At 38.6% G+C, this 27,096-nt stretch overlaps 3 protein-coding genes across 6 annotated transcripts in view; 1 reads left to right on the forward strand and 2 right to left on the reverse strand.

Moving 5' to 3' along the window:
- The window catches only part of LOC144001575 (L-threonine ammonia-lyase), a 15,276-nt gene extending 5,765 nt beyond the window's left edge, over nucleotides 1–9,511 (reverse strand). The window contains exons 1-7 of one of the 2 annotated variants that reach the window (XM_077496036.1): nucleotides 9,242–9,511; nucleotides 4,350–4,680; nucleotides 3,702–3,818; nucleotides 3,170–3,411; nucleotides 1,495–1,660; nucleotides 789–888; nucleotides 583–658 (exon numbers count right to left, since the gene is read on the reverse strand). In XM_077496036.1, the coding sequence (XP_077352162.1) occupies nucleotides 583–658; nucleotides 789–888; nucleotides 1,495–1,660; nucleotides 3,170–3,411; nucleotides 3,702–3,818; nucleotides 4,350–4,680; nucleotides 9,242–9,357 (1,148 nt within the window). In that variant the 5' untranslated portion in view covers nucleotides 9,358–9,511. Of the gene's footprint in view, nucleotides 1–582; nucleotides 659–788; nucleotides 889–1,494; nucleotides 1,661–3,169; nucleotides 3,412–3,701; nucleotides 3,819–4,349; nucleotides 4,681–8,518; nucleotides 9,213–9,241 lie in introns of those variants that run through there. The other variant, XM_077496035.1, reaches the window with a different exon arrangement.
- A 3,083-nt stretch (nucleotides 9,512–12,594) lies between these two features.
- On the forward strand, nucleotides 12,595–20,094 carry LOC144001083 (uncharacterized). 2 transcript variants are annotated; one of them, XM_077495065.1, is made up of 4 exons: nucleotides 12,595–12,766; nucleotides 16,166–16,270; nucleotides 18,778–18,869; nucleotides 19,154–20,094. In XM_077495065.1, the coding sequence occupies exons 1-4, from the start codon at nucleotides 12,703–12,705 to the stop codon at nucleotides 19,295–19,297; spliced, it is 405 nt and encodes a 134-aa protein (XP_077351191.1). In that variant the 5' UTR covers nucleotides 12,595–12,702; the 3' UTR covers nucleotides 19,298–20,094. The 2 variants fall into 2 exon arrangements, with proteins under 2 accessions (XP_077351191.1, XP_077351192.1); XM_077495066.1 differs by lacking the exon at nucleotides 16,166–16,270.
- Nucleotides 20,095–20,880: 786 nt separating this feature from the next.
- The window catches only part of stk32c (serine/threonine kinase 32C), a 49,542-nt gene continuing 43,326 nt past the window's right edge, over nucleotides 20,881–27,096 (reverse strand). The window contains exons 12-13 of one of the 2 annotated variants that reach the window (XM_077495064.1): nucleotides 25,302–25,514; nucleotides 20,881–25,231 (exon numbers count right to left, since the gene is read on the reverse strand). In XM_077495064.1, coding sequence (XP_077351190.1) covers nucleotides 25,319–25,514 — 196 coding nt within the window. In that variant the 3' untranslated portion in view covers nucleotides 20,881–25,231; nucleotides 25,302–25,318. Of the gene's footprint in view, nucleotides 25,515–27,096 lie in introns of both variants that reach the window. The other variant, XM_077495063.1, reaches the window with a different exon arrangement.

A 27,096-nucleotide genomic window follows, 5' to 3' on the forward strand; every position in this document is an offset into this window, starting at 1 on the left:
TCATGAGCCTTTGGGGATGATTTTAAATAATGTTTTCAGTAGATATATTTTTATATAAGTGTGTCACACAGAAGTGATGTCATCTAGCAGCAGCCAATAGAAAAACACCTTCAGATGACGTCACTCCCATGGTGATTTTTAAATATTGTGCACAAGTAATACACGTTTAAAAACAAAAAAACAAACCTAATACTAAAACTAACTAAAACTAAGCATTTATTAAATAACTAAAACTAATAAAAACTACCAGAACCAACATTAAAAAACTAATTAAAACTAACTAAATTTAAAAAACAAAACTCAGAATGAACTAAACTAACTAAAATGAAAAAATGAAAAATTCCCAAACTATAATAACCCTGATAGCAGGTGCTCTTCAAATTTGGTGGGCAAAAAAAAAAAAAAAAAAAAAAAAAAAAAAGAGGTTGATTTAAAAAAGCCATTTTTAATTCAGTGATTAATCAAAATTCTACGATGTGATTAATCTGATTAAAAAAAATAAATTAGCGTTTGATAGCTCTAATTTAAATGTAGTAATAATATATTATGAAATCCAAGCTTTAGTTTTGTTGTGTGGACTACCTGACAGAGATGACTTTATCTACTAGTTTCTTTGCCAGCTGGAAGGTGTTGATACCGAGTGAGCACCCCATGAGATCTGACAACAGACAGGAGACCAACATATGTTTGCATTACAACAGGACCAAACAGGAAAGGTGAATGTTTATTCAACCTCGCTCCGAGTTCAACTCCACATCTAATTAATGTCTTAAAGATGGCGTGTTTACCTCCATACAGTTTGCTATTCGGGTTGCAGTGCATGTCTTTGATGGGGCCATCTGTCTTCAGAGATTGCAGCAGCAAAGGGAAACCTTCAGGTTCTATTCCCTGTCGAAGAGAGTCCACACGCAGAATTATGATGTGCACTGCAGCACTTTTTGGACCACACAAACGCATCAAATAAATATAAATATCAAATATTCTTTCGGGCCGCCCTCATATGCACACAGCCCCCTCATGAGCAAGGGTACTCGAGAATGTGCTGCACAAAGATTTATTCGCGCGTCTTTAATTCTTTGATCACAGTAAATTAGTAAGAGCATCCATGCATGTTAGCATCCACCAGCCCCCATGCATTATAATGCAAGGCACTTGGTGAAGCCAGAAGACTGTATTATACATTTGGGATGAAAAATGAGAGGCTCATCCTTTCCCTGCAGTGTAAACAGACCCAAAGCTGTCAGACTTTTCGCAGTGGGCAGATAATGGAAGCACGCAAAACAGGGAGTAACATCAAATACATTTATCTTGTAAAGAAAAGCCAGGCTGAGTGAAAAACATCCACACCAGAGGAATGTAGGAGGCGAGCAACAACGTGTCTTTGCAATAGGAAGCAATGGCTTTTATGGGGAATGGTGTGACCTCATTTTCAGGCGCACCATCCAAGCTGTAAATGAACCAATTCATCACAATTTGGGAGGATTCCTGACTTACTATGACCAGAATGTGCGAGTTGAGATGCTTGATGGCTGCCGCCGCGCCCGCCAGAAGTCCGTACTGTCCAGCTGCAGGCAACACCACTGCATCAAGCTTGGGCACTTGCTCGTAGATCTCTATGCCCACTGTGCCCAGTCCTGCTAGGTAGGTCGCACTTTCATCTCTGTGCAGGACAATAATATTTGTCATTCTTAATGACCTTTTTCAAAATAAGGAACAAACAGTAAATACAAACCCCAAGGTCAATGAAGTTGATAATTTGTGTAAAATAAATAAAGTAAATGAATGCAATGACGTGTTATATTGTTTTTTTTAAACTTATATTCAACTTAGTACACTACAAAGGCAATATATTTAATGAATAAATTAATTTTGTTTTTCTTGAACTAGTTTAAGGGCAAAAATTGAATCAACTTTATTTCAACAGCACATTTTATAAACAAGTGTTTCCAAAATGCTGCACATTGAGATCCACACACTACCATACAAATAAAATCTAGTAAAAAAAAAAAGGTCAAGAAAAAAAAGCCCAAATACAATAAGAAAAATAAATAAAAACATATATATATAAAAAAAACAAAAACAAAACAAAACATGAAAAGTCACCAAAGATCACAAAATTCGCGCTGAACTAAAAGCCAAAGAATAAAAAGACTGGGAAGGCTGAGGAATGCACAAAAAACACCCATTTGGTCACTACATCTACAAATACAAGTTAAAACTCTATCATTTAAAGTGAAAGTCATATTTCAACAGTATTCAGAAATGCCGCCGGGTTCCTCAATCCCAAGCTCATCTAATAACGACTGACACAATGGAAAGTGTGCTGTGGTCTGACAAGTCCACATTTTAAATTGTTTTTGAAAATCCAGGATGTTGTGTCCTCCGGGCCACAACAAAAAAAAAAAGACCAGAACATTATAAGTGCAAAGTTTAAAAAGCCAGCATCTTTAATGTTATGGGTGGGGGCGTTTTGTGGGTAATTTGAACGCGCCATTAATGCTGAAAGGCTTTGGAGCATTATGTGCTGCCATCCAAGCAACATCTTCTTCAGGAGCATTCCTGTTTATTTTGGCAACACAATGCCAAGTCATATTCTGCACGTGTGACAAAGGCATGGCTTTGTGGTAAAAGAGTGCAAGTACTAGAATGACATGCCAGCAGTCCAGGCCTGTCTCTCATTGAAAAAGTGTGGGACATTATGCAGAGAAAAACACAACAATGCAAATCCCGGACAATTGAACAATTTAATACCCAACCCAATAAAGTTTGAACATCTCTTCTATGTCTTTGTAGTGTATTCAATTGAACATAAGTCGAATAAGACTTGCAAATCGCTGTATTGTGTTTTTAATTTATAATCTACACAATATCCCACAACTTGATTGGAAATGGGGATATACATACATGTACTATACTTATGATGGCATCAAAAAATGGTTTACTCCAAAAATATACACAATGGCACTGCCCATCTATGAACCTTCATTCACTGCCATTGACGGATAAAGACGTCAAATGATGCATTTTTGCTGGGCTGGCAGTGAATATGCTAATAACCTGCTAGCTAATAAACAAAATACCTCCAAAAATAATAAATACATTATTGGCAGGAAATTCTGAACACTAAAATGTTAAGTGAGGTAAAATCAGGAAGAAAAAAAAAGCTCACTCTTCCAGGTAGAGGTATCCATTGTCACTGGCCAGATGACGGGCGTGGTTCTGAGAATCTTGACTCGTGCTGCCATAGGAGATGACCATGGCGCCATAGTCTCTGTAGATCCTGAGACGAGGCGAGGAACAAGATGACGGCATGATGGCAAACACGGGAATCTTCAGCTCCACTGCATGGTGAGCCACCGCCATGGAGAAGTTACAGTCAGTGGCAACGATCACTCCCTTCCTCTGCTGCTCCTGAAAACATTTATATGAAGTGGTCAACTGTCAAGATCTTGTTGATTTTCTTTGTGAAACAAAGGAGTGTCTAGATGATTTGGTTCTGCAGGCGTCATTAATTTCTCCTACTATTACTATTTCTCCTCCAAATTAGAAGATACAACACACTCAACTGACACCTTACTACGTTCTCTAACTGCACACATACACAGTACTCAACTAGTTTACCGTTCCAGGATAACAGACTGACAAGGCCGATTCTTACGTCACAGAAAACTCACAGACAGGAAGGGATGATCCTGTCTTACCTGAGTGAGGGAGGAGAGCAGGTACAACACTCCTCTCTCCTTCACTGAGCCCGTGTAGTGCAGGTGCTCCTTTTTCAGATAAATATCCATGCCGTACTGTTTGGACAGCCGGGAGTACTGAGAAGCACAAGACGGCTTGTAGTATTTTATTAATCTCAAAGGAAATTCCGACTAAAATGTTGTAGTACAGTTATCCGATCTGATCTAAATGTTTCAAACTGGGGTGTCAGGCATTTAACATATTTAGTCGTAATTAATCGCATGATTTTTTTAAAAATCTGTTCTAAATCTACAATGAAATGTTTTTTTCTAAGCTTTCATACTCTTGTTAATATAAAAGTGGAAAAAATGTTAAACTAATCTTTCAGTCATTGATATAGTAATTTTATAAAAATGGTGTTAAAATAAAAAAGATTTACTGTACTGTAAAAAAAGTGAGTGTGATATTGATTTGCGTAGAGGTAATTTTTCTGCCACTAGATGGCATAATTGCATTTGTAAGTCGTTGGTGACAGCTCTGTTAGGCTGCAAAAAAGTGTGCAGAATAAAAATCACAATAACATATGTGGGAATGCTTCAGCATTCCCCAAATTAACACACTAATTTTGACACCCCCAGTTTCAAATTTTCATTATTGTATTTGTTTACTGTGCAGGGCGTCTTCTGTATCCCCGGTTGGATCGTGAAGGCGGCGGCGCTGATGTCCTCAAAGCGGAGGTACTGAACAGCCGGCCTCGGGACGATCCTGAACTCGCTGACTCGTCTGGTTTTTGGCGGCTCCTTTAGCGTCATTACGGGCGCTTCGACCACCACTCTGGTGTCACGGACTTTCACGTCCCCGTTGAGGAGTTCCTCCTCACCAAAGTCCTTCAGCCTCTCCGGTTCAATGAGGGTCGGTCTGCGGCCCACGGCGCCATTACTGAGATGCAGTCCTTTGTACGAGTCGCCTGGTTCCACAGGGCCCAGACGCAGCTCCTCTCTAGAAGGTACAAGTCCTTACAGCTTTAGAAAGATGCACACTTTTTTTTTGGAATATGATGAAAGACTATAAAACATTTCTGGCCTATTTGATGGGGAAGTATAAGTTTAAAAAAACAAGTGAGAATTCTTCAAAAATGTCATAAATGAATGTTCATCTCACTATGACTAAAAGATGAATGCAATCTAGATCGTCCTTTTCATGGCTAAAGCTGTGATTTTCAATTCAATTTAATTTAATTTACTTCACTCTTTAAAGTAAAAGAAATGAAAGGGGACAGAAAGAAGTAAAACTTATTTCTGCCCCTAATCAACAAACACACACGCACACAAAAAATAATAAACACAAAATGAATGACAGCGAACAGCTTTTAGTGTAACAATACTACAGAATAATTCAACTGCATGTCTTTGTGCTATATTTTTGCAGTAAATGTGCTTTTATAAATTTTTTAAAAATACAAATAGACTGAGAAGATTTTGTTTTACAATCCAAATTGTTCACGTTCCCTTTTTATAAATCTGGATTGTACATTAACTGGTAAAATTTCATGATGGGCTTAATACATTATTTTAAAGCTGTTAAACTCCATCAATTCATTGAATTTGTAAGTTTTTAGCTGAATAAATAATGCATTAGTGTGGTCTCTGTATCCACAACCAAAAATGACACAAATAGCACGTTTCTGTTTAAGAAAAATGGGTTTGGTGTAGGTTTTACCAGCTTTTTTTATTTTTCAATTTTTTTTTTAATGAGGAATATTTTGTGACAATGTTGGGGCAATATTCACCACATTGTCACAAAATATCCCTAATAAAAAATGTGATTATGGAATCATACCAAGTAATCCTTTTTTCCGAGGCCGTACAAGCTAGTGAAATTTTCATGGCTACAGCTGTGATTTTCAAAAACTGTTTGAAAGGTGGGCTCGTCAGACCACGTCCCACTTTTCTACTTTGCGTCAGGGCTACAAAAAGGAAAAATAATCTGTTCAATACAGTGTCATTGGCACCTGAACACCATATTTATGAACATCACTTTAATGTCAAAATTTCAGAATATATTACTGTTAAACAGATGTATAAGGAGTCATTTTGTTGTCCTTGATATGCTGGGACAGTTTTTAAAGATAATCCTAATGTACATTTTCAGAAACCTTAGACATCAGTGATCTGACGAGTCATATAAAACTCGGGAAACTGTAATTACGACATAAAACCACAGCTAATTAAATGTTTGAAGGTGAATGTCAGAATGTTCTTGAAGTAGAAGTTTTAGAATATTAGCATTTTAAAGTTTTAAACTTACCTAATTGAAATAGGACCTAATTCCTGGCAACTATATGAAAAAGAACATCATCTTCTTCTAAGATAAATTGGATTCACCTTTCATGTCAACAGTTTCCATTCACTGTGACAGATTGCATCTATAAGCTAACTTATGATTCATTAGTTGTTCACTTTTTCTTTTCATGGCTCACACAAACGACTAAAGTGGCAATTACGGGCCAAAGGCAGAGCAGTTTGATTTATAACAGCTTGTGAAATTGGGCTCACATTTAATGGAATGATCCTTAAAGCAGTCAAGTTTCATTTCATATTATCTGACTATAATGTAAAAACTTTCCAAACAAAGCACCAAACTGGTGGAACTGCTTCAGCCACCACCGAGTTAGTTAGGAGACCTTTTCGCACAGTATAAACATAATAATAGGCTTACAGCTTTTGGAGATTAACCTCGTCACCTAGACGCTAAACAAGATCACATTTGGTTAACGGCGAGGTTGGAACTCTTGGTTAGTGTCTGCAGTAGAGTCTGTCCACTGTTAATTAGATCTACACTGCAGTAAAGGGTGTGGTTACGAGGAAGTGTGATAAGTATGAATTAATATTCACTTGAGCTTTGCTGTGCTTTTACGGTTTCATTAATGTCGCTTCTGTTAAGGACGACATGGGAGAGTCAGCTTTCCAAATAGCCTGACTGCATTTCATTCAGAGCTGCTTTTATTTAAACCACAACTCTTTGACCTTTCACTCTGTCATTTGGCTCCATTATTGCCCTGTGCCCCACTTATCTGAGGCTCGCAGTCCATTATTCAGCCACACAGCGTACTCGTAAACAACACAGTGAACGCAAAAGCCCAAGGCTGCAGCTCTGTTTACACAGTGTTCTCAGCTAACATGTGTGTTTATATTTTATATTTCTATCAGCGAACCCTCCCTCAAAAGTTACAATAAAGCGACTATGATGAATCGGCGCGACAAATTAGTTTCCAGCATTACTGTTTGTTAATAATTCATGTTATGGATTAAAGGTAATATTTTACACATCAAAATCCAAACCATATTACTGCACATGAAAAAGTGCGAGGTGAGGCTGACAGTACTCTGCCTCACTGAATGGAGTACACATGTTCCAGTTCCAACACTTCTTTTACACTGAAGCGTAGTTAGCTGCAATTCCATATTCAAATGCACAGCTGCAGTGTAAAACATTGCTCCAAATGAAAGACAGACATGGAAGATATTAGCAAACCTTAAAAGTTTCGAAAAACCGGATTACCAATCCAAACAGAATGTAATTATGGTATAGCTGATTCGAATGTCAGTCCTTCACTATAGTCACGAACCTCACAGTATGTCACTGCTAATAACCAATAGTAGGAAGTCGAGAGCGGGCATATGCTATGTTTTTCCTGAGTACTTAAACCCCTAAACATAAACTACTGCATTCACGCAAATACTGCATTTTTTTCCCTCTTTTTATTTATTTAGTTTTTAAACAGAGGGTCCTATTTTGTGCCTAGCCAAGTCTAGCGAATGGGAGGAGTTTTCTTTATTTTGGTCTTAGAATATTGTAGATTAAAAAAAAAAAAAAAAAAAAAAAAAAAATAGGGAATTTGCGCCGTTGTGGGAGGGAACCCACCCAACTCCTGTTCAACTGAAGCAGTCCCAGTTCATTCCTTTCAAATTCAGTAAATCCTGACTAAAAGGAACTGCAAGATCTCCACTTGCAGACAATTTGAAGTTGGCCGCTGCGGATGGATACTTGAAGAACACCTTCTACCCTTGATCGTGCAGCCACGTGTGGTGTGCCCCAATAGTTGTGCCGCAAAGTCAGGCCGGTGCTATTGACTAATTTCTTTTCAAGATAAAAATGATTATAATTCATTAAATTAAATTCTACAATGATTCACACTATTGTCAAATTTCTGAATGAAATACGATGACATAAACCACACGTCCGCGGAGGTCTGCCTGCGCCTTGATCAAATCCACTAAAATCACATTACAGCACCTGTGCCACAAGTTAGACCTGCTTTTAGCTAGTCTTGAATCTACGCTACATTCGGTCACCAAATTGCCAGATGCGCCAAAGGTGGGCAATGGCTACGCACGGTCTACCAAATTCTCAAACATGCTAAACTACACTTGCCCCAGCACAAAAATGAAGATGCACCTGTTTTCAGCCAGAGTGCAGTCTAATTTCAGTCACCAAGTTATCAGGTGCGTAGGAGTGGTGGGGATCTGGTGAGGTGGCTGGTGGTGCCAGCTTCATCCATCGGAATACTGCCAAGGCACAGCAGCGCGGTCTGCCACATTCCAAAGCACGGTAAAGTGGATGTGCCCGATTTAACGCCCAGAGTACGGGTGTCTGTTTACCAAAATACGGCCCAGGACACACTGTCTGCAATAATTAATAGATAAATGAAGTTATTGTTCCGTCATATAATACTACCTTGTTTGGGTGTCTACCATAACCGGGTTAATATATTTGATTGTCATACCAACCAACACTAGCTTCCATGTGGGAAAAACCACATGTACAGAAAGCCTACCTGGCGACAAAGAGGAGAACAACATGAAGTACCAAACGAAGGAGAATGTCTACTAGGGCATCCAAGGAAGGAAGCAATTTCTCTTGATATGAAGGCTTAGACGATAGGCAGACACAAGAGGTTGGCAGGGACTTGGATGAATCGGGAAAAGATTTGGGGATAGACTTCTGTGGAGAAAGAGACTTGTCGGAAGGAAGCTTGGATATTGTTAATTTGGAGACCACAGGGGCCAAATCTTGATTTGGAAGACCAGTTGACTCTTTTGTCAATTCTCTTTTGGGATGAGGGGGATCTGTTAGCGAAAGTAGAGTACAAATAGAAGCAGGGACTGAGGCAGGAACTGAGCTTACACTTGAAGTCTTGTCTTTGTTTCGGACTGGAGGTTCAGTTTTGTCACAAAGACTTGACATTACTAGTGGATTGATGAGGGTTGAGGAGAGCTCTGAAGGTTCTGGGTCAATACATGCATCCCATCTCTGCCAAAAGGTATCATTTTCCTTGCTGTCTTTAAGCACGGGCTTCCGTGAAAACAAGACTCTTTTGGTATGAGGGGGATTTGTACAAACAGGAAGCGGGACTGAAGTAGGAACTGCGCTTACACCGGAAGTCTGGTCTTTGCTCTGAGCTGGAGGTTGTTTTTTGTCACAAAGACAGCGCATCACTACTGGATTTATCTGGGTAGAGGAGAGTTCTGATGGATCGGGGTGACTACGTGTTTCCCACCTGTGCCAAAAGGGGTCATTTTCTTCGATGCCTTTAAGTGCAGGCTTTGGTGAAAACAATCGTTCCAGTCGCTCACTCAAGTAGCTTGAATAGAATAACTGGGCAGCAAAGTTCATCCTGGTTGAAGCTGAGTCCTCTTAGAATCCAAACAGTTCTGTATTTGTGTGTGAATCGTCCTCAGCTGTTGAGGTGTGGGATACTGCCCAGTACAGCTCCCACAGTCTAAGCCGTTAGAGTTCCCAAACTCTTACCTTGTTCAGAAGCTGTTTAAGAAGGGATTATCTAGGGACACATGTACGATGACTTGGGAGCGACTCTCTCCGGTGACTTGGCTCCTCCCAACATTCTATTCTTGGCCCAGACCGGGATTACGTCCCCTTTCTATGACGTAGACCAAATCAGACAGTCTAAGGGGATAGATGCAGACTTAGGGTTTATCTAAGGAGCGGTGATCCAGAGGCTCACACAGGGTGAGAAGACTGGGAATGGGGGTGGATCAGAAATGAATAAACTGCACCTCCATTTTTCAAGCCAATAATTTAGATACCTGTGGACTACTTCAGATCTTTGATTTGTAAATGTTGGTTCTGGTTGTTATTTATTGGCTTGGTTAAAATAAGATCTGGTACTGTTTCTCTGATAGTATTCATATTGAACAAACCAATTGTATGCTTCAGCCTGGATGAATTCCAGCTTCTCAGTGATCCTGAACAGACCAAACAATTGAGAAAATGGACGGATGGTTGCGGTTCTGACACTATTTATTTAGGCTCAAAATTTTAAAGAGACATTCAGTAAGCCCTAGCGCCATCTAGTGGTGAACTAATAATTCATTAATTAAAAAAAAACAAACTTTGTCAATAGTATGCAAAAAAATATGTTGTACCGCAAAAATGTTTTTTTTTTTCTCGTTTGTTTGTTTTTAAATAAAATATAATCGCAGGTCTAGCAATCACTAATTATATTACATAGCTCTAGTCTCACCTCACTAGAGCCGCCATGTTTCACCGCCATCACTTCACTGCCCAGAGGACAACTTAGCGAACATGGTTAGCCCGGGTGGTACTTGCATCAAGCGTCGGACCTAATGGGTTGACCGCCGCTTACCTTCCACAGCTGGCGCTTGCTGTTGGTCGTCACTAACTCCCGTGATTTGGGCCCGTCGCTTGTCATTTTCTGCATTGCTCTCGCATGCGTTTACTAGTTGTTGTTGTTTTTTTTTTTACTAGCTCCTCGCGCTAGCCGCTCTTGTTAGCTACTTCAGCCTCTGACTATCTCCCGCTAGCCACTCTTGTTAGCTACTCCAGCCTCTGACTAGTTCCCGCTAGCCACTCTTGTTAGCTGCGCCAGCTAATTCCGGCTTGCTCGGTCTTTCGCCGTGGCTTCACAATGACTGCCAATTCGCCGTCGCTGAAGATGCTCATTTGCTCACGCAAAATAAGAATTGGTGGTTGGCTTGCGAAACATGGTCTCTCTGAGCCACCGTAGTGTCTGTGTTCCTGTGTGCCTCTAATCCTATTCTTTGACCACTAGATGGCGCTAAGGATTACACACTGGGTCTTTAAGGAGTGAAACGCTTGGATAATATGGTTTACTGTGATGGTTTGTTCTTACGTGGTAGATCCCCCAAATGTTTTATACTTCTTATCCTGTTTTGGCTGTGGGGAGCCAATCCACCCAGGACTGGTCGCTGGTTAGTCACAGAGTACGAGACAACCATTCATTGAGTGGGAACTAAACCCAAGCTGCTTACATGGAAGTGAGGCTGTAAATCACTTTACTGTCAATGACACGGATTTGAAAGCACAAAGTTTGAAAACAACAGCCTACAGAAAGCAGACTGACAACCACGTAGTCCTCATGCTGGGGTATGTTATCCTTCCTTAAACCCTAACTTAACTTGAACCAACCTCTAGTATGACCTGCACTTACAGGTAATCCTTTTCTTAATCTTCTTCAACAGTCCGCACCTTGAACTGTAACACTGTGTCCTTTCCAGTGGTTGAGACATTTTGCCATGATGACACACAAGACAAAGTGGAAAAGTGCACAGAAATAGACAGAGAAGGTGACCCCGCCTCCAGAAGATTGTCACATGAAACATGAGCGCAACAAGGTGCCGTCACCGTCTCGCTCTCCGTTGGTGGTCACCTGTCACGTCCACTAAGGGACATGAACATCACAGCCTGTCTTATGTCTCACTTTCACTTTTCCTCCATTTCTACTGCTTAACCTGTCGATCTGCTTAAGAGGGCAGACAAGTGAACAGAACATGAGGCTGAAGACAGTCTGGCTTAAAGAAGATAACCATGCTTACTACAACCAGGGTGTGTGCGCTTGCACGTGCGTGTGACTCAGACAGATGAAAGCCAATTCAGAGCGACTAAAAGGAAGCAATCAGTACAACTACAGAAGACATTCTTTGTTGCCGAATTGATTTGATGTCACAGATCTCCTGCTGGAAAGAGAGAACTTCTCAGATAATGAGCTGCAGCCTAAAGCTTTTTTACTCTAAAAAAATGAAACAAAAATGAGTTGACTGAAATCAACTGTTTCCGATTTTTTCCGATTTTTTTTTTAATCCAAAGCAAAACGGACAGTGTGAACAAAAACATTGTTGCATTACATTACCACCTATGCAATCACTCATCCAACTAAATGACCAAAATATTATGAACCAATCATTTTGATGATAATAACTATGTTATACACTCTTTATAACTCAAAAAGTTCCTAATGAATTTCAAAAATAGTTGTGGGCTCACTATTAGGCAAACTGCAAATATTTCTGACTCATATAATTAACAGAGGTAACCAAAAATTTAAACACAGCTGTCATAATGTTTGTCAGTGTATGATTATTTATCCAAGCAACAACTAGTTAAGGAGCAAACAATTTGGCAAGCAGTAACCCTCACTGTTCTTATCAAATTACTTGCGTCCTTATCCGTTTATTAAGGCTTTACGACGTGTTAAAAACTCATTAGACTAACTATTTAAAAAGAATTAAGATTTATGAACCATTCACAGGAGTAAACGGGTAAAGTTAAATACAAGATCGTGGACAGCATCAATAAAAACTAATTAAGCAATTGTTAATTCACTTTCTAGTCAGTGTTCTCAATAAAATGTATAACAGTTATTTGTGTAAACACACAAAATACGGTAACCACAAATGCACCAAAGTAACACTGTCGTTATCATGATTTTAAAGGGATGGTGATTTGATGTTTAATATTTCAAAGTTTATTCATGTTTACGTTGGCTGAAATGTCTGTCAGTCCCCTCCCCAAAACAAACTTCCCACCCCTTCCCAGATACCGAGCTTCCTGCTTTGCATTCCATGTTTTCATGAGGAAACCGGGCGCAACCGCCTCGGAGGAAACACTGCAGAGAGGGCAAAGTTGCTTCAAGGAAGTATTGCACTCGAAACTAATTGTCTCCTCTTTTTAAAACACACCATGATCAACCCCTTCACCTCCACAATTGGACTCATCGTCCTCTTGATTGGCTGCGCTGCTGCAGGTAAGAAAAGGAGCTTGGCAGAGGGGAGGTGGAGAGGTTGGCACGGGGTGGGAGATTTCTTTAGGCAGCACGTAGACACAGATTAGTGTGATAGTCGAGACAAAGTGTGGAGAATGCCCTTTCACTTGAGTCTTATGTGTTGAGGCACATATGGTTGTAATTCATTGCAGCTGTAGGTTCAGCGAATCACATTTGCTGGGAGCAGAAAACCTTTTTAATATATTGTGTGTTCACGTCTTTGGTTCTTGCACAATGGGAAAGTACTGCATGTGTTTTGAATGTGCATTATGATGACTTCATACAGCAAGAATGGTCGGCTGTAGGCCAGCATGCAACACGTATGCTGCTTCACTACACAGAAAGTGAGTCGGTTCATAAACAGAGAGGCAATTTAATTGACCTCCTTGTCGGTGACAAATCACGCTATTATGATCAATTGATGATCTATCCAATATAAGTGCCATTGCAAAGGCAGTAATACTCAGTTTTGCATATAAATGTGTATTATTTGAGAATATTATTTAGTGCATGACTGTGGTTGTCATTTTTAGTATAGTAGAACTGTATTGTGCCATATGGAGAAGGGTATCTAATATTTTAGTTACCTAAATCAGTTAGACGAGAATTGAAAAATATTGTGAACAGCTCTCGTAACGGTAACGTTCTACACCACTGTAAATGTCAACCATTATAATAAGCTAAGTGTCAAATATATAAAGTACCAAGGTTATTTTAGTTAGCGAAAGCTAACGAAAAAACTAACTAAAATTCAAAAATCAATTTAGTTAAAATAAAAACTAAAATGCTTTTAAAAAAATGAAAACTTACTGAAACTACATTTTATGTTTACAAAACTAAAACTAACTACAGTATTATAAAAGCAAAAATGTCCTTTGTTTTAGTCTTTGGTAATTAATTTAATAGATGAAAATTTGGAGATTATTTAAAATGTGATTTATTTCAATATTTACCGGACTGCAGACGTTTGAAAGTGTGTCACACAGAAATGATGTCATCTAGCGGCAGCTAATAGAAAACCACCGTCGCTAGGTAAGAAATATATTACCTTTTTCACTTTAGCATGGTGTCTATTAGATATTGCACAAGTAATACACATAAAAAAAACGAAAACTGAATCTAAAACTAAGCATTTAAAAACTACTAAAACTTGCATATGATTGCATATTATTTTCACTCTCATATCTCTCCATGCATGTGTGTGGTGCGCAGTAGAGCGTAAATTGAATTTTCCTTTGAGAAATTATAACACACATAAAAAATAAAAAATAAAAAATAAAAAAAAATTAAGGATGTTTGATACCACTTTTTTTTCCCACCAGACCTATACTCGTATGAGTACTCAACTCTTGAGTAGTCACAGATACTTTTAATTCATAAAATAAAATAAACAGCACAGTTAATTTATTATAAAAACACAAAATAGCTATTATTATTTATTATGTACAATCTTACTATTGTATAAAATTTTGGACATACATGATCTGCCATGGAAAGCTTTCTACAATAGTCACACCAGATGATGGTTGGTTACACCACATATTTGTTAATTTCATCTTAAATTAAATTATGAGGCTAACAATTAGCCATCTAAACAAAACTAGCTAGCTAGCCACACAAGTAAAATTATAATGACAATATATTCGCTGGGATTTTTTTTTTTCACCTTCCACCTTTTGACCTTTTTTAGGCTGGGTATCGGTATTTCTCAATCCTAATAAATATATTATAATAATAATTACAATAATAATTTAATATTCATTGGCTAACTGGCTTAGTCTAATAGTAAAACCTGCAGGACAAAGAATGACGACGAGTGATATTTGGTATGATTGATTTTTGTGGTTTCTTCAATAGACCGAAACATTAATTGACCAAAATATTAGGTACACCTCTACAGTACAATTCAATGAAAACGACTACAACTGTATAAAAATGTGTTTTGAATGAAATCAAAGCTTTAAGAAAATGTGTGATTTTTGCTATTATAAACATAAAAATTGAATGTGATCTGTGTCCTGCGATTGGCTGGCAACCAGTTCAGGGCGTACGCCGCCTACTGCCCAAAGCCAGCTGGGATAGGCTCCAGCAGCCCCTGCAACCTTTGTGAGGAGTAAGCGGTTAATGAAATGGATGGATGGATGAATGTGATCTAGTGACTACCCAACAAGTTAACCACATAACTACAGGGAGAGAACTAATTTCTCATTTCTGAGCTTTTATTAATGAGTCGAGAAGTAAGCCAATCTGCACACAAACAACATCTTTCTTTTGCAGCGACTTCTCAATTTTGCAGTTGACTGAACTCCCCTGCGCTTGCAGCGAGGAACGTGACATACACACTCAAGCTCATTCACCTTTGTCCCCTCCCTGGCGCATGCAGTCGCTACGTTACATCACCGTGTCTCTTTGCTTTTCCTCTAGTTTGTTCCCTCTGACAGTGTGTGTGTGTGTGAGCATCTTATGTGATTTGTCAACCTCCTGGAACATTTCTGACAGTTGAAAAACGAATCTTCGCCGAGCTCTCTACAAGCATTAACCAACACAAACAGGAAGAAATGCATCCTTGGAAACAGCGACATGAGTCTGGAACATATCAGCGAGTCAGCAATTTAGCAGCAATGTGCTTACTTCGACTCAGCGGGTGCGGACGGAGGATCAGCTTTATCGCTCTCAGTGGCATTTTTTCCACTTCTAAATTGTATGATCCCACAAACACGCTGATGTAAAAGCACAGTTGCGGTTTGGGGAAGGGCTTGTTTTGGGGAGCCGATTGGAGTCATGGTTTGGGTTGGGTTTGTTTTGTTTTGTTTGTTTGTTTTTGCTTTGTCAGGGTTCTAGTTTTGAGTTGGTTTTGCTTGAGTTTGTCATCATGTTCCTTTAAGTTTCTGTTATGATCTGTTATAGTCTGCTTTCCTTGTGTGTCTCCCATTGTCTCGTCAAGCATTGTCCTGCCCACCTGTGTTTGCCTGACTTCCTCGTGTGTCAACCTATCAGAACCCTCTGCCACTTGTGTCTCGCCCAGCTGTGTCTCGTTGTGTCAATTAGTGTGTGTGTATTTAGTTTTTTGTCTCCCCTCTGTCTGTGTCGATTCATTGTTGTTTTTCCTCCCATCATGCTGCCGGTTTTCTGCCTTGTTGTTCCCCCATTTTGCTTTGCTTACGTTTTGGAGTTCACTTTTTGTTCGGTTTAATTACCCCCCCATTTTTTTTTTTTTTTAACTTCACCTCTGACTCCTCAGCCTGCTCCTCTGCATTTGGGTCCACAACCACACCAAGAAACCTGACAATTGGAGGACCAGAAGCAAAATTTTGCTACAACTGGGGGGGGGGGGGGGGGGGGCATTTACTTTGATAAGCTCAAATTTGATTGTACCTCCAGACCCGAACAAGAAGATCTTGTCTTTGCTGCCATCAGTCACTGTCAGATGCGGAGGAAGAAGTCTTCATTCAGATGAACAAGATCAACAAATCCCACAGCATGAAGGTCGTGCAGATGGAGAGAAAACACTTTGACTTTTCTCGGTCTGTTTGGGGGGAGAGAAAAAAATCCCACTTGATAACACTGTCAACTTTTTAAGTGTTTATAAATCTCTGCTGATTTGTGTGAACTCCCACTGGGAAAAATGTAAACAGACATTTACTTGTAGTGACTGAACAGCATCTGGTGGCATGCTGGCGGGCGGTTCAGAGGTTGGGGGTTCCAATCCGGGCTCCAGCCTTCCTGTGGAGCTTGCAAGATGAGATCAGAGTTGAAAATAATGACCCAGAAAATAATAAATGTTGGGCTTGTATTGCAGGAAAAGCATTACTCTCACAATTGGAAAGCAATCTCAACATGTTGGCCTCCTTTCTCTCGGTCCATTGCCAGTTGGATGCTATGAGGAAGTCAATTTTCAACAAATGAGCAACGAGTGAGCATCTCAGTCCATTTTTCTAGGAGAGAACAGCCTCGTCTGGTGGTCCACAGCAGGCTAGCTGCCCAGTTATGATGGAGACGAAAAGTAATTCTCAGTGCCTCGATGTTGAATAACAGAAAAGGCCGTTCAGTATCAGCGGGGCATTTCAGTTTCATCTTCAACTAAATGAATAAGAAACTGCTATTTTCAATGTGATTGTTGTGTTGTCACCAGGAGAGGCTTCTTGTTATTGACTCTGTTGAGAAAGAGCAACTTGAAAATTGAAATGGAGACCTGTTAATTCTCTTTTTCTCCATGCTGCTTTCTGTCTGCATAATAATCATAATAAAAATGGAATAGCTTTAACTTTTTTTTTAAACACGTATTTGTATATTTTATGTGAGTGTATGAGTATATTGCATGTCTTTCCAGCAAAATTAGGATTACTGTTATGTCATTGTGAATAATTTTGTTGGGTTTGACAATTTCAAGGTAGAATACTCCTTTTGTCTGTAACAAACAGAATCTCTTAACATAAACAGATTTGTCTTCACCAAAAGAAAATGAAGGTTTTGGAATGGCCCAGCCAGAGCCCACATTTGAAATCTGTAGGGTGAGCTGAAAGAGGCTGTAAACATGAATCATCTTTGCATCATATCTGACAGATTTGGAGCATTTTTTGAAAGGAAAAACTTGAGCAAATAACGTCAAGAAAATGTCATGCTGAGAGACAACTGCCTAAAACGCATGATATCATGTTCTGATAACGATTTGGGGCCAAGGTACATGGCAGATTTTCATACCAGCCCAAAAATATCCTAATTAAATTGGTCCTTTTCTCAAATTCTTGTTGTTTCTGCACATTATATTGACTTAGATTTTCCTCACTTTAATGTTAAATTAGCCAAACCAAGTAAACATCAAATTCAGTTTTGAAATGATTTTATTTATCCAGGAAAAAAATAAAACTATTCAAAGCTACCTGACCCTGTGTAAAAAAATACTGAATTGACCCTTTTTTTTAAATGATAATTTTAAGGTGGCTATAAGCACTTTTTTTTTTTTTAAGCAGACATCATATTCACTGACCGTACTGAAGAAATCAGTAAGAACCTGCCTGACAACAAAATGAAGTTGGCCAATTTAAGAAAAAAAAAATACAAATAAAAAAGCTGTAACATATTGTCACAAAGGGGGAAAAAAAAGAAAGAAAAAAAAAAGATATAATTGACATCAATCATCCTGAAAATAGTTACAGCAAACCACCGTGAGAGCCATATTCACAAATTGAGAAAGCACGAAACAGTGGTGAGCGGCCAGCCTACAAAAATGACCCCAAAAGCTGAGTGATGACTCATCCAGGAGGTCACAAAGGAACCCAGGTCAAAGGCTAAAGAACTGCAGGCCTCCCTTGCGTCAGTTCAGGTCAGTAATCATGACTCAACAATAAGGAAGAGACTTGGTGAAAATGGCACCTTATGGCAGACTTCCAAGGCGAAAGACACACACACACACATAAAAAAAAAAAAAAAAAAAACCCCAAAAAGGCTCATCTTACTTTATGGCTTGTTTTGGAGTGGCCTCGTCATAGCCCGGACTTGAATCAAATTGAAATGCGATGGCATGATGATTTATGTTTACTTGGGCTAAGTTTCTCTGACATTTACATTTGTTTGTTGATTTTATTAAATCTCAAAGTGAGGAAAATGCACAACTGTAATAATTTGAGAAGAGGCCAAATACTTTTCCATGGTCGTGCATTACCATTCTTATGTCGTTTTACCCTCTCCCTGTGTTTTCATGCCCTCATGACCCCTCAAAGACCATCAGGTGCTTGTACAGTATGTTTGTGCTGGAACCAATACAGTGGGACAGTTATTGTACACTGGCTTTGTTGTGCCTGTACAAAAGATTGAGTTGAAGTCATCAAATTTCATGGTAAAATAATTACATTTAGGCTGTTTTTTGCTGTTGAATGTCAAAACAAGTTCAAATTCAACCAAGCAAGCGGCGTATTCATTTTCTTTATCCACTAGACAGGATTGTGTCTGATTCATAGTGTACATTCACTCACGTGTGCCGATTGCACTTTCAGAGGTGGATAGCGAGCGGTCGCCTCGAGCCGTGCTTTCAAGTGCATGTCAAGAACACACAAGTCTTCATAACCGCGCGGATGTAGTGGAGAAGGTGAGCATTTTAATTTTTTTTTTTTTTTTTAATCCCTTCCCCAAAATTTTATTCAATTTCTGTGGCCAAAAAAAAAAAAAAAAAAAAAAAAAAAGTCTCCATACTCATCTAGAAGTCTTATACTTCATCTGACCTTTCCCTCACTAACTGCTTTGGGCAACTGGATTATTCATATGAATCAAGAGATTGTATAATTCATGACTGATGATTCCATTATTCATACTGCGGCTTATTAATGTATCATTGAGTCTCTAAGTTCACAAACATACCTCTGTATTTTGCAGAAAGTGGAGGACACTGTTGGCAAGTTGGAGGTTGAGCTGGCGGCTCTCATGGAGGCCATTGAAGACCCAAAGTGGCGCCCCCATTTGGACAATACAGGAACACCTGTGGACATCCTAGAGGACCCGGTGAACATTCAATCCTAAATCAGACATCCGTGGAGGGATTTTAGAGAATTTTGAACTGTAAAATTGAAACTTGCATTATTTCAGTCTTCTGTTTTTATACTATTACAGGCAGGACACAAGACTACCATTTACTCACCTACACTTGAAAAACAGTTGGGACCAAAAAAACAAAACAAAACAAAAAACAATTTGGGTCAAAATGAGACCAACCCACTACTGGGGTCAATTTGACACAACTCTCTGGGTCATTTTGTACAAAACAACCCAGAAAGTAGGTTGGTCCCTAAGGTTGTATGGACATGGTGGGCCACACGTAAGCACAAATTTATCAGCTAACAGTTAAAGACTGAGAAATTAATTTTACGTGTTTTGGGACTGATTTTAAAATACAAGTATTAGTCAAAGCTTTGTAGTGTCATATAAATGTGTCATTTAATACAGTCCAGACACACAAGAAGTATGTTTACAGCATCACTATTATCGTTATGAAAATGATTTATCTATTATAAATCCATCTTTGTTCATCAATTTATGCCACCAACTGATACTGACACGCCGACATGCCGGAAAAAAAAAAAAAGCGCTTCCATTCAATAGCAGAACGTACAATAAACTTGTATATCCACCTGTTGCCATAGATACGACACAGGAAGTCATAGCTTCAGGCAAGTAAACCACCAAGTACATTTTTTTAGTAAATTGAAGCAAGATCATAATCTGTAATCCATATGTTTTATATTTTGGTTTGGTGGTTTGTCATAAGATTTTTCTGATGTAAATTGGATGCCATGGATCAATAAAAGGTTGAAAAACTGCTCTAATCACTACTCTTCTACAGAATAGCTCAAGATAAATATGTCTTATATGATGCACATTGACTGAAACTCAATTTTGAAATTCAGTTTCATGTTCCATATTCAACAGAGTGAACGAGTTATGAGGCAATTATGTGTCTACCAAATATTATGCACTGATGCTAATCATATATGAATGAGCTCAGCTCATGCATAAACTTCATTCTAGAAACTGATTTATCTTTATGTAAACCAGGACCGTGCGTTTCAGTCTGCAATGTTCCCACTTTACTTTGTATGATGTAATGAGTCAGGTGAGGTCAAGAGAGGGATGTGGGAATTGATGTACATTTAAAATGACTTATCGGTCTTAATGTCTTCTATACAGTATACAGATGTAATGTGATGTGTAAGTTGGTTGTGCAAAGAAAATGAGACATATTTCATATTTTTGAACCTTGAAATTGCACTTTTGGTTGTGATTTTCAAAGTGAAAATTCTCCAAATTTATGCCAGATTTATTTGTAATAATTTTCAGAAAAGGGAAGTTTTTTTTTGTTTTGTTTTTAATTGCTGTGCTTATTAGGCTACGAATATAGTGATTCATCCAATTTGACTGGGGTGAATTTGGTCTCTGAACTAAAATGAGTAGTAGTATCAAATTATTGGATTTATTTTTTTCTTAAGAATAAATTCAGGGGGGCATCAGCCCCTGAAATAAGCCTTGCGACGGCACAGACTGACCTGTAGTCGTCTCTTCAACCGAAGTTTCACTCCTTCACAAAACAAACACACCCAAACGACACCTTCCGGGAAGGAGTTTTATTTCTTTATGAAAGCAGTTGAAGCAGCATTTTTTTTAAACACAAAAGCAGTTCCAGGAAGTTTACAGTACAAGGCTTTTCACCAAATCCCTCATAAAAATCCCATTGCACAAAACGATGCACTGTAGGATTATATGGAAGAAAGGAGAAACATAAATTGCATTGTCTGAATTGAATGGTAACAGGGTAGCAAACTTCCAAACTGTAATCGACAGAGTTAAAACGTACAGTTTTGCATACCTTTAGGGCATCGCCTGGACCACAGCTGATTAGGAGACATGCTTTCAAATACGAGCACAGAGCGCTTTGAAAACACCGAAGAGCATCCAAACACTTAAAAGGAACATGTCTGGATGGGAAGCAAGCAATGCCCATCTGGGAATGATCACCGCTTTTAAAAAATAACAAAACAGATTAGCATTGAAAGCTACACCCAATCATCAAAATGTGTTATCCATTTACAAATAATTGGCAAACAGCATAATGCGCACAGGCTTATATTGAATGTTGTTTAATAAATTTGCCCATCTTTGGATGTTTATGTATTTTTACTTTTTCAATGTGTGAAAGCAAGCGAAAGGAGACCATCATTCCACTCATCCAGCAAGTGTATGAGGCTTGATACCGGAACATGAAAGCAAGAATACAGCATGTAGTAATTGAACACTAGAATAACAGCTTTGATGGTAAATTTGATCAGACTATTGTTTCAATAATCGCCATGGCAACGTCTGCTCACCATTACAGCTCTATGATATTCGTGGACTACGGCTTAAACAAGTGACATCTCATGTTATTAGCATTAGCATGTTGTTAAAAGTGAGCATGAGCGGCAAAGTTAATTCTACTGTTTGGTGTTGTGTTTAGTACTTTAGGCTGCAAGGTTATACAGATTTTTCCATTATGATAAATACTGTACAGCATTGAAAAGATAAAAAAAAAACAGATTCAAATGGAATCAAATAATATGTACTGCATTTCAAATATGTAAGCAATAATCATTGGACTTTCACTGTTTTTGGCTGCTGGTAACATTACTCAGTCTCGGATGAAATAATTTTTAGCACTACGGTCGCCCCCAAGCATCCTGCATCATCGAAGGTTTCTGATAGTGAGCCGAAGCACCCGAGGAAGATCCTGAACATTCAGGAGAAGATAAAAATACTGGACATGCTTCATGTAGGACAAAAGTTACTTAGCTGTTGTATTGAGAACTCAAGTCAAAGAGTTCAGTAGTAACTCTTATGGCCTGGGGGCAATTTGTGGCCCGCCATCCATTTTTAAAAGGCCCGCGGCATATACTAAAAATGACTTCTGCTACTAATAGATTTCTTTTATATAATGTAGCACTTTTCTAAATATGCAAAGATGGAAATTAACTATTTACAATTAACAAGTAACAACATTTCTCTTCATAAGACTGAATAAAGTGAATAAAGATAAATAATTCTTACTACTATAATTTTTATTTTATTTCGTTATTATATAAATTAAACATGATTAATAATAATAATAATAATAATGGTTAATTAAAATTAATTAAAGTAATTGCAATAATTTAACATTCTGCTCGATGTCCATGTTAAAATTGGAAAAATATTACATGAATTATTTCCAAGTACTACTTTGAAAAATGGTCAGCTATTTTTGTTTTGGCTGCTGTTCAGTGCATGGAGCACTTTTCTGTTTGTGGCCCTTAGAGGACATCCCTGCCTTAGACATTCCTGCCAGCAAGTGGTATTAGCAGCACTTTTCAATACTGTACAGTATTTTCAATACAATTGATGCTCGCAAAATGTCATGTTTACACGCATTTCTAATGTGTTGAAAATATGTCTATTAATATAAATGTTTACTGTTGTAAAAGTGTATTTACCATAATAACAAGTCACAAGTAATTAAGTGTAGGGGGAGCCGAGAGGGGGGAAAAAAAAATCTCAATCCATCCATCCATCCATTATCTTAACCGCTTTTCCTCAGGAGGGTCGCGGGGTGCTGGAGCCTATCCCAGCTGTCTTCGGACAGTAGGCGAGGTACATCCTGAACTGGTTGCTAGCCAATCCAGGAAAAAAAATCTTAATGCTCTATGAAAATTAAAAATATCAAGACAACCTACAGGATCCCAGACGGTAATTCATACCATACAACAATACCATGCCGTCTACATAACAGATTTAAGTGCCTAAGTACAGTTTAACATCCAGAAACAGTCACACAGGCCAGTTGCACTCAGTCAACATTGGTGTGAGCACTGAGGTATGCTGTCATCAATCGCTTGTGCATGCACAAATGAGCCATTAAAGCTCAAGCTCCAGGCTTTGGCAAAATCAGGTTTATACTGTACTATACATGCAACAAAAAGAAAGGAAAAAATAAACATACAGTATGACAGACAATCTTGGATGATGCTACGTTTTGTGTCTCATAAATTACTTTTGATAATCCAGTCACTTTAATGAAACATCAAGGGAAACACGCTGACTATTTGAAAGTGACAATATTACAGTGGAACACCTCGATATTCAAACATCCCAAAGATGGACCTTTTTGAAATTACAACATAAGGGGGAACTTGCAAAATTTGCACAAGAATGAACCTCATAGAGCTCAGTTTTAAAAGGATTAAAAGCATGTATTTATTTATTTATTTATCGGTTTAAACTTAAAACTGTAATGGTATGAGAAGCACATCAGCAACACACCTTTTGTTCTGCCCTCGTCACTTGTCAAAGAATATTCGAAAAGCATCTTTTTTTTTTAATTACCTATTTTCACACTTGCATGAATAATAAGAATACATTTACTTTGATTACTTACGAAATCCAAAAAGAGGTTGTCCAACACTGTGATGAATTGTTTTCAATCTTAGAGGTTCCACTGTAAGATATCCTGTAAAATGAACATTGATTAGCTGATTTTAGCAGAGCGATGACAATTTGGAGCCCCTACTTGTAATGTTAGAAATAGTAAATAGTATTAAATTATTAGCATAATATGAACCAATTCTAATCTCTTACGTCAACCTTTTGACACAAGTGCCTGTGGATGATGTATAAATACAAATGTAGCGTTTGACAGTTGATGACAACCTTTTGGGTATTTCATTGCTAAACTATGCAAACCACCTCCCAGGCCAGAGGATTTGTTCAATTCTTTTGCATGTTATTTAATTCCCTTATTACCTGAATTCTGACAGTTTCTACATATTGGCAATATGAATGTACACCGGACTGTTAAATCCACGTTATACAGAAAGAAGAAAGACACATACATTCACATACTTCCTTAGAAATGGTTATGCAAATGGTAGAAAAGCTTTGGCCTATGTTGCCTACAAGATGTGCCTGCACACTTGGAGCGACGAGCAGAATGAAGCAATGCGGAGGACTGACCCCACAAACTTCTTCTTTAGTTGACGTTAAATGTCGAGTTTGCAGGCCCACATAAAACTGTGGTGAAAGTTATTTACCTACAATTGATGCTATTTACATGGTTTTCATTTCATGATGGGCTTTAAGGTGGCTCACTGCTACATGTTGCCACGTTTAGACAGAAAATAACGATCCCGCCTTAAATGTACCACTAACACTATGGCAATACTGGACTTGATCGTGAAAACATTTTGAAATACTGACAGCTAGTCAGGATAAGCACTGCAGGAAGGTGATCTTCACTGTCTACAACCAGAGCACTTACATAGGAAAAAGAGAATGATTCGAGAAGCAGACAACTGTCTTTATATTTCCCCCCAAAAGCGACATACCTTAAGTCAGAGCATATACATCGGAGAAACTTCATCTTTTTCATTCATGGTTTAAATCTGAATAATTCTAATCATATTTCGTTTGCCACTGTGGCAAAAGAAGTACGGCAGGACATAAAAAAAACAATTGCTCTGAATTAGGGCATTCGTGACATGAGAGAGGCTGAGGGGAGGAGTGAAGCAGAGACAAGATAAAACTGTAAAACTGCCTGTGCATGTTGAATTATTCAGTCATCCTAGGCTCATTTTGAAGAGGAGAAGCATCTCTGCTAAAACCACCAAAGCCACCCAAATATCATGAACGGCTATTGCGCAGGATGTCATCATCTTTGCCGTGCATTCTGCTTCACCTCCCAGTGTGTGATACCGTTTGTCATGCTGTGAATGAAGTGTAACATTGCATAGAAGTTGGAGCATTGTGAAGGGGCGGACAGGGAGGTGGAGAATCTGCTTCATTCTTGCCTTACCGGGGGAAGGGAGCTACAGAGGGAAAAAAAAACAACAAAAAAACTAATTGGGTCCTGCAGTGCGTCAGTCCCCCCCTGCTGTGTGTTTCCTCCCCTCCTGGCTACTGCAAAGGAGAGAGGAGAGAATATATCGATGGGCATGGCACTGAGAGACCTTCATCCTGTTTGGTGCACCGTGAGCTGATGTGGCACTAGCAGCTGCCAGGGGAGGAGCACACCGAGCCACACATGCTCAGTTTGGAAGATGGCTCGGGCTCGGGTTCCGGTTCCGGTTCCGGTTCCGGCTCGGCCGCGTCGTCGTCAGTGCAGCCGGCCTCAGCGTCGCCGTCTCCGCTGGCATCATCTCCCGCAGCTTCACTATGACCCTCTTCTTGACGCTTTTTCAACCTTAGAGCAGGAAACAAAAAAAAAAAAAACAAAAAAAGAAAAAAAAAAGTCAGTCCACAAAGTTAAAATCATCAGCTTGCATTAATATTTATCACATACAGTAATATTTTTAGGTGCCAGAAAGTCATAGATTTTGTATAATGTTGAAAGTTTAATGAGGGATGTCAGGCGATTAAAATTGTTCATCGTAATTAATCGCATGACTTCAATAGTTAACTCACGATTAATCACAAATTTTACATCTGTTCGAAATGTACAATAAAGGGTACAATAAAACTTTTTTCTAAATATTCATACTCTTGTTAAAATAAAAGTGGAAAAAAAGTTCAGCTGAGAAATGTCTGCATGTTTTAGTCATTGATACAGTCATTTCATAATTCATAAAATTTAGTTCAAATTACAGATGTACTTTACTGTTATTAAAAAAAAAAAAAAAAAAAGTATATTGATTTGTGTTGGTCATTTTTCTGCCACTAGATGGCATAATTACATTTGTAGGACTTTGGTGATAGCTCAGTGCATTTTTATTTTCACATTACGAGCTAATTATGGAGCAAATTCTTCACATTTTATTAAATTATAAAATACAACTTGAGCCCAGTCTCCACAAATATATGCATTATTATTAAATTTATACTGCTAAAAATTTATGTGTCTGCGTCTGCTGTGTTGTGACTGGAATTTCCCCAGTACAGGCTTTCCAAAGTAAGGGGCAGTCAATCACGCGTTAAAAAAAATTAGTGGTGTTAAAGGAACTTTAAATTAAGGCACAAATTTTGACTCCCCTAATTTATTTATTTATTTTTTAATTTGCTGAATACAACAACACAATGCAACTTGCATGACTCGAAAGAATCATTTGGAGTACTCAGGTAGCATTTCTTAACAATTCTGTCTGAAGACTTTGGCGTGAAGGAAACACTGCTAACAACTGGTTCATAATGGATGATGAACAGACGGGTGATGTCATTACAATTCTGAGGCGCACGCTTGCATTGCTACAGTGACTCAAATGGTGAAAATAAATGCCTCTTCTCACGCCTTTATCCAGTTACTCATCCACTTAATGGGTTCACTTAACATTAACGTGCGTGCGGAGTGATGCACTACCTCCAACCGCTGCAAAGCAGAAGAGCCAATTATATTGTAGTACCAATATCCAATGTGCAGTACTTTTAATTGACCCATATCACTGTGTTTATATAGGGTATGAAAAAAACTGCATTAAAGGTCCCCTCATATGAAATGTTCACTTTTGGGGGGGTTTTGACATTAGTATGCCTTATCATAGCCTGACTAAGTCCCCAAAGCTGTGAAATAAACAACCCATGTTTCCCTTTCCTATGGCCGTTTGTATCACATTAGCTCAAACAGCACTCTCAAATGGGCTGTTTCAACAGGTTGGTTTTACACGTCACTAACCCCACCTTTTTCGGTTTTATACGTCACTAATCAGCGCTTGACACATCGGCAGATATATTGTAGCGTACATACTGACACCTATAGATTTTATTCACATTTGAAAGAGGCTTGATTGCAATCTGAGGGTATCCAATTTCAAGTGTTATTTCCCTCTGTAAGC

Source organism: Festucalex cinctus, chromosome 14, assembly GCF_051991245.1.
Source record: "Festucalex cinctus isolate MCC-2025b chromosome 14, RoL_Fcin_1.0, whole genome shotgun sequence".
NCBI lineage: Eukaryota > Metazoa > Chordata > Actinopteri > Syngnathiformes > Syngnathidae > Festucalex > Festucalex cinctus.

Coding starts and splice junctions, on each gene's coding strand:
- LOC144001083 (XM_077495065.1), top strand. CDS start 12,703: ATGATCAACCCCTTCACCTCCACAATTGGACTCATCGTCCTCTTGATT. Junction 12,767..16,165: donor GATTGGCTGCGCTGCTGCAG/GTAAGAAAAGGA, acceptor TTGTACCTCCAG/ACCCGAACAAGAAGATCTTG. Junction 18,870..19,153: donor GCGCGGATGTAGTGGAGAAG/GTGAGCATTTTA, acceptor TGTATTTTGCAG/AAAGTGGAGGACACTGTTGG.